This window comes from Carya illinoinensis, chromosome 12 (genome assembly GCF_018687715.1).
Source record: "Carya illinoinensis cultivar Pawnee chromosome 12, C.illinoinensisPawnee_v1, whole genome shotgun sequence".
NCBI lineage: Eukaryota > Viridiplantae > Streptophyta > Magnoliopsida > Fagales > Juglandaceae > Carya > Carya illinoinensis.
In genome coordinates, this window is record NC_056763.1 from 2,446,823 (window position 1) to 2,454,463 (window position 7,641).

A 7,641-nucleotide genomic window follows, 5' to 3' on the forward strand; every position below is an offset into this window, starting at 1 on the left:
TCAATACATACTAATATTAAAATATTTCGTTTTAAAATTTTAATTAAAATGGTCACGGACGAAATTCAAAACTTTGGTGTAGACTTAGCAAAAGGGGTTAGGCATGGGCTCCATTACTGGGTTGGGTTGGTTTCTGGCGTGCCGGAACCCAAAACCCAAACATAAATGCGGGTCAAGCTAAAACTCCAGGAAACATTGCCCGTTCAGGTGCATCACTTTAAAAGCCTCTCTCATCTTTATATCCTTGTTCTGTCGTTCATCAGCCAGTTGCAACCATGGCAGTAGGCACTATGCTATCTATCGCTGGCACAGGAGCGGGCTCCGCAACTGAGTTTTTCGGCGAGTTCCGGAATCTGTGCCGTGTTGAATCAAAGTTCCGTCAAAGACCCAAAAGGATTTCTGTGTGCACATGCATGGATGGGAATAATTTTTCACACCACAATTGCATTTGGAGGGTACCCAGTACCAGAAACTTTAATTTCAAGACAAGGGACTCGTATTTGGTTATGGCAATTGGCAAAGAGGTAAGAGATAACGTTTTATCCCCACTTCCCCTCCCCTCGTTGTTTTCATTTCAGTCTGTTTTGGTTTTGGCTACTTTGGTTTGAAAGTGATACGTTTGGTTGATAACGTTTTGGGTTGTGGGATATGGGAACTCTACTCGGCTCAGCTTTGTTAAGTAGTGGTTCTATTTCTATTTTGTTTGCTAGTTTGAGTTATATAAAATTTGTTCGGGTGCTGTGAAAACTGAGGAAAGCTTAGAAAAATGTTTTATGGATCTGGGGTCTAATGTTGTTCTATGTTTTAGTTGTTGGAAAATATTTCGATGATGCACAATTTTTGTAGTTCTCGAACGTATTTAATCTAAAATATAACAATAATAGGAAACAATATTCTGTAAACCTTATTATCGTCAAGCATAAAAAGTATTCAAGAGCACGTAAGGGTCTCACAATGCATAGAATCACGTGAAAGAGTTGCCCTTAACCGGACTCCTTGACTTGGAGCGAACTATATTTCGACTCACATCTCCCCAGGATTAGACTAAACCCAATTTCGGCCGCAAAGCCGTTTTCCTTGTGTGAAGGATCGACAAACTTTATAATCATTCGTTTTGTGTGACAGCAAGAGAGTTTGTCAGTGGTGGTTTGCTGGATATAGGGTGGATGTTATAGCTGAGTGATAGTGTTTCGGGAAGGAAGAAAGAATTGAGTAAAGTTTCTCTCTGATCTGGAGTGCCCTAGGCTTTAATAAACAGGTTGGACCAAAGTCTAACTGTCCAAAATCAATGGTAATAAAATGGTTAATCCACCAAGGCTCAAATATGATGAAAGAAAAAGAGGGAAATAACTAAGTGGTTATAAATGGCTGATCTGGCTAAGGGTTGATTGAGAGAGGTGCATAACTTGGTCAGATGGGAAAATGAGTGTGAAAGATATCTTAGTTGATTCTATGCAAACCTATCCTCCAAGGAGTAAAATTCGCTAAAATGGTTTATTCTTTGAACTTTGGCTGTGTTATGCCACTCAAGTGTGGTCCGTGGACTGACATTGACTATTTTCCCCAAGTAATGAAAGACCTGAACAAGTTCCATCGTGATTATGGCCAGTGGGTTCAAGGTTGGAGATCAAGACACTTGTCATCTATCATTAGGAGAAAGATCACTTGAAGAAACAACTTAGTTTTATCGAGGAAAATGTTGTGGCCAAAGTGTCCATCTTGGGAAGAGTCCCACTTATTTGTCTTCACTTAACTCTTTGAGTCAACAATCCTCAAGAATTTTCCAATAGTGGTTGTCAAGGTAGGCCGATGCCACCCAAGTCTCAATGGACTTTTTGGAACCCTGGTACAGTGGTATCAACCAAGTTGTGTATACCATTTTTTTCCAGCCTTGGGAAGGAAATTATGAAAAGTTTTGAGATGAGATGATCTCATCTAAGTGCCCAAACATAGCTTAGTAACTAGGAAGGTAATTAACTCTTAACACATATGCAGAGTTAATTTAGAGAAAATGAATGGCAGAAGTGGTGGATTCCTTTGGTTTTAACTTGTTTATTTGTCCCTAAAAGTTTTGTCCCCTACACCCCCTTTTCAATTACTCTCATACTGCTCAGATTCCCTTTTTTGTTCTTTCTTGGGAGGGGAGGGGGGAGAATGATGTTTGATTAAAATATTTGTTTGCAGTGCTAAAAGTTTTTCTTGTTTGAAGTACCTGGACACCATTGAGGTAATTGTTTGCATCACTGACATAGTAATATATTTTGCAGAATGTAAGTGAAGATACAGATGATACATATGATGACTTGTTTAATAAATTTGGAAAGGTGGTGTTCAGGAGAAAGGACCAAAAGCCTCACAGTGAAGAGGTTGATGATGATGCTGAAAGCTTATCATGTAAGGTCATTTTGCAGTCAATTTGAAATTAAGATTCCGACCGGTGTCATTAATGACATAATGTTGACCCATCTCATCCAATTTCGGACCCCTAATCCATCCTGGCCCATATCTCTTTTCATCCTAGTTTAAGAGTGCTCGATGCTGGATTACTGCATTACACATATGGAAGTTTCCCACTAAAAAAATGAAAAAACAAAAAAACAAAAGGTCTTGTGCAAATCTTTTTAAAAAATTATTTTGCATTGAAAATTGATTTTTGTACTTCCAGCATGAAGTTCAAACTACTGCCAACTTTTAATGATTGTTACACTGCCTAGGTTACCAATTCTGAATTTCCTCTTATTCTTGCTACCTCCCGCCATATATCACCTATCAATCACCCTCTCCAGGGACATATTCTGCCCCTATGCATAAATTCACGTATATACTCAAAACTCCTAAACTTGAAACGTGGGAAATGTAATTCAAGTAGCTAATCTGAATTAATTTGTGAGGGCCTTGAAGAGTTTTGTTTTGTTAAGAGGCCTCGTACAATTGCTATGGAAATTACTGAGTCCCTTTTAATTCTATAATTATTCAGCACAAGATTATTCTAGGATATGGTATTCTCTAGTGATCTCCACTTGGAGAATGAGGATGATTTGATTTCTTAAACTCTAGAAATTCATGATACCGTAAAATTCTCTAATTTTTTCTTGCACAGATTGTGTGCTTATTACTAAAATCTGAAAGCAGAAAGAAACCATAGAACCCAAAAAATACCAACTTAAACCTATATATATATATATATATATATATATGTAAAGGATACCAACTTAAATCTGTTTCCGGCCATCTCTGTAGTTGCTGTGGCGATGGCCAAGGTTGCCAGCGAGGTCAAGGCAGGTGATATAAAGGTCCTCTTTGTGAAGCCTCTAGTGTATTGGACTCGATTTTTTATCATTGCCACAGCATTTTCTCGCCCTCAGATTGATGCTATTGGGTATGACTTCAACTTTGATGATGATCTTCATATTTTGGTTGGAGAGCCTAATTATGGTTCAGGGTGTTGTACCAATGCTTGAACTGATATTTTTGTGTCAAACCGCAAATCAGGTCAAAAATAAGAGATCTAGCTGAGAAGAAGTATGGGAAAGTTCCAACTGGGGACTCAAAACCCAACTCGTGGACCTTGTTGGACTTTGGTAAGGAATTTTTCATTCTAATACAGTTTTCATCTGTTCTAATGTCAAGTTAAAAGAAAGAAACTTTCATTTTTCTTTTGGTTGTGACCATTGGCATTAACACCCTTTAGTCAGTGTGGAGGATGTCATCTGCAATCTCATTTCATTGACCTCTTGCTACCTTTTGCATTTTTTCATTTGCTATGATGATTCGATGAAGTCACCTGTGACAGTTGTGGCTAGCTGCAACATCTATTCCCACATTGGGAATAAGAATAACCCATATAGTGTGTGGGATTATGAATAACCCAAATAGAGTGTGGGATTATGAATAACCGAGGTTGTGGATAGATTATAAAGCTAGTTGTGGGTGCTAAAGTCCCCACTTTAGCTACTTACTCAGTGAAACTGAACTTTATTAGGTTCTTGGGAAGGTTCAAATTGACTAGTATTTGTGGGTTTGTACTGCAGATGTGGCTAGTGCTCTCCCTCAATGGTTATTGAAGCCACCTAGAAAGACCATCCATGTGATGCTGAAATACTGCATGACATGACTTAACTAAGGATGTCAAGAATTTAAGAAGAGAAGTTTGTGACACTGTTCAGTCCCATCCTAGCACTAAAAGCAAACAGCTGACCCATTCCCATATTGGGAGTTCGAATAACCCAAATAGAGTGAATAGGTTATAAAGGTAGTCAGTGGGTTTTAAGTCCCACATTGGCTACCTATTAGGTGAAACCGAATTGCCAAGTGATTTTAGGGTAGCTTCAAATTGGCTAGATTTTTTGGGGGTTATAGTGCAAATTGACTAGTGCTTCCCCTGATTGTTACACTCATAATTCACAAGAATCACGGCTATTACGTTTGAAGTCATGACAAAAAATTAATATTTATTAGCGAATATGAAAGTGACTATTGCTTTCTCGAAGTTTGCAAGTCAGCCACATGCTCTGTATCCCTTTCTTTTGGGCTTGCTTTAATTTGGGGTTTTTGGTGGTGATTAATTACATTGTCAAACTTGGTTCACAATTCATTACTCATTCATAGGGAACTGAGATTTATCTTATTTGGAGCCTATTTTATATTATTTATTAATGCAATCTTTCCTTTGAACTCTCCTGCCCCAATATAATCAAATATAAAATATTTTGGCTCTTTCCTGAGTCTTCTATATAAAGATTCGACATCCTGTTCCATTCATTAGTAAGCTGTGGACACTAAGATGCCATTTCCGGTTGTTATGCAAACTCCAACTTATTTAATTTACTTCACTTGGACAGGTAGCGGCCTGAAGCTTACTTTACAGTTTTGAAGTCTAAAATTGATTGGGTAGTGGATAATATACTTTGCACCCCTTAACTGATTTCAGGTTACATTGTGGTGTATAAACTATCAAAGTTGAGACATTGCACTGTTAATTTTATTTTTATTGGCACCTGGTATTTGGAACCAAGTCCCAACTAATCCCAGTGGTGCATAGCCTATCACTGAGGAGTTTCCCACTAGTGCACCTTGGGTAATATAAGGAGAAATTTCCTCAGTCTGATGAGCTCTAGAAATTGTTTGCACCCAAGGGTTCGACCCTTGGACCTGGAGGGAGCCTACCACCAAGACCAAGGCTCTTACCACTTGAGCCAAGCCCAAGGGTTGACACTATTAAAGGCACTATTAAATTACTAGAGGTTACAATACACCCTACTTAAAATCTAACTGTCAAGAATGTGTCATGTATTTTTTCCCACCTTAACAATCAAAATTGAGCAAATCCGATGGTTAAGATTAGGTTACATTACCTATTTTTTGTTATTGTAATGGTTAAAGTTTGAGTAAATTTACTATTTAACATAAAAGTTGTGGTTAGAGGGTGCAATATCTCAACTTTGATAGTTTAGGTATCACATTGCAAGTTAAAATAAGTTTGGGGGGCTGCATGTTTTTCCTCTTTTGTCCAACTATTAAATTTTTCCACACAATTCCCTAACAATTTAAGTTTAGATAATATGCGGTTGATCAAAACTCTTCAGTTTCAGTTTTCTGTCTCCTTGTCTGCTTACCTTCCAAAAGTTTTTGCGATTGATATTCCAAGTCCAACCAATAAATACAATCAAAGTTTATGGGATTGATTCTTGGGGAAAATACACCTGGTACTTATAAACTAACTGGAAAAACATGAAATGTGATATCTAAAAAGTGGTTGATGTCCCAAAAGTAGTTGATGTGGGACTTTCCTGATCGTCAGACCTTAGTGCACGTTGTGCTTTTTTGGTAGTTTGAGAGGGCATTGTCTCAAGTTTTGTAGTTTAGATACCATATTGCAAAGTAGGTACCAGTTTGGAGGTGCAAAATATATGCTCTCTTTGATTATGTGCAGTGAATGGTTTTGTGAATGCATGATCACGTATGCAACAATCAAATGACATGACTCACCTAATATGGACCTACACATAATTTTTATATGTTTTTCAATCTAAGAAATATGTGTGCATATAACAGATGTAATAGTCATAGATCAGCAACCTTTAGTTTTCCCTTTTGATGGAAAACAATGAATGTATGCTCTGGAAACAAATGCACTTATCATGTTCTATCACTAACTTTCTCTTGCTGTCAATTTGCCAATTAAGACCTAACAGGGCTTTAACTTGAATGCCTTTGATTGGAACATGAACATGTACATTACATATGTATGTTTGATGTTTCCATTCATTTTTAATGAACATGATTTATGCATTATTTACTTAGTTCCGTAGTGAGTAATGTACATGTGTATAAGTTTCAAATTATTTACTTCAACCTAGATAGGTCTTATCTCTTGTATACCATATTGTGTACTTGAGCTTCGCCTATCTTTATTAATAATATTATCATTTACTTATAAAAAATAAAATAAAATTTCGAATTATTTACTGGATATTTCTCAACTTACAGGGTATATCTATCCTTAAGATTATTAGGGATTTTGATAGGCTTGCTACAACTGGGAAAATAGGTCTACCAAGGATTTTCTTTTCTTCTTCTTCTTTTTTATTTTTTTATTTTCTTTATTTAAAAACTAACATCTATCCTACTAGTGAAGCTTGCAACAACTATTGGTTCAGTTCTTGTTGCCTCCTGCCATTGATTCAATTGCTGAGTGCTTTTTGTCATGGAGTTTATAATGGTAACAGTTATGTTGTATTGTCTTGGCGCTGTCAGGTGACGTAGTAATCCATATATTTCTTCCTCAACAAAGAGCTTTCTACAACTTGGAAGAATTTTACGGTAATGCAACATCCATTGAGCTGCCTTTTGAAAACCAACCGCCATTTCATAGTTGAAACGTTTCTAATTTTATTAAATTATTAAAGGGTCCATTTAGTTGCTGCAACGTCCAGCTCTTTGTAAAAGACCCCTACATATTCTAAAAGTCAGCATTATTTATATTTCATCCGACTCCGATTCTTGTACAATATGTCTTTATCGTTTGTATTGCAATCCATTAGAAAATAAAAAATAAAAATCAGAGAAATTGAAGCTTCTTTGTCTAAGTGAAACGCTTCGGAACAGCCAACTGATAATAGGAGAAAAACAGCCCGCCAATAACAGTTAGACACGTAGGAAAGTTAGAAAAATACACACTACACAAACCCACACATGATTAAAACCCATAACAAACAAATGAAAAAAAGAAAAGTCCCTTTGACCTTCTTTGCTTGGGGAAAATGGCTCTTGTCCAAAGAGCTCCATCTGCAGTTGGCAGTCAGTCTTTGCCAAGCACTAACCTCGGACTACGCCTAGCACCAGGGTGTTGGCTTTCCTTATGAATTCCCCCTCTTTTGAGGTTCTTTTAAAAATTGTCGGAAATGTATTTTATGCCCAGAATTGTCTATTCATTTTTTGAGTGCGTCTCATACTGGCATTTTTCACTTTAACTGCATCCCTCTATCTCAGTCTGGCATTTTATCAAGCAGGTGAGGACAACTAAAAATGTATAGAATTTAACCACAAAATGTTAAGGGAATGAATTGGGCTTTAAAAAGAATCGAGTTTGAATTTCATGATATTTCTAGGAAATTGAAGTATGAGCAAAGTATCAAAATT

The 7,641-nt window shown here is 36.9% G+C and overlaps 1 protein-coding gene across 1 annotated transcript; it reads left to right on the forward strand.

Annotated features, from left to right (window-relative positions):
• Positions 1-223: 223 nt before the first annotated feature.
• Positions 224-6,988, forward strand: LOC122290427 (protein Iojap, chloroplastic). The gene is made up of 5 exons (XM_043098091.1): positions 224-524; positions 2,268-2,394; positions 3,241-3,379; positions 3,493-3,581; positions 6,757-6,988. The coding sequence occupies exons 1-5, from the start codon at positions 276-278 to the stop codon at positions 6,876-6,878; spliced, it is 726 nt and encodes a 241-aa protein (XP_042954025.1). The 5' UTR covers positions 224-275; the 3' UTR covers positions 6,879-6,988.
• Positions 6,989-7,641: the final 653 nt, after the last annotated feature.

Excerpts from the sequence above, each read along its gene's own strand:
- LOC122290427 (XM_043098091.1), top strand. The coding sequence starts at position 276 with ATGGCAGTAGGCACTATGCTATCTATCGCTGGCACAGGAGCGGGCTCC. Across the intron at positions 525-2,267 it reads TTATGGCAATTGGCAAAGAG|AATGTAAGTGAAGATACAGA; the intron begins GTAAGAGATAAC and ends TATATTTTGCAG. Across the intron at positions 3,582-6,756 it reads GTGGACCTTGTTGGACTTTG|GTGACGTAGTAATCCATATA; the intron begins GTAAGGAATTTT and ends TGGCGCTGTCAG.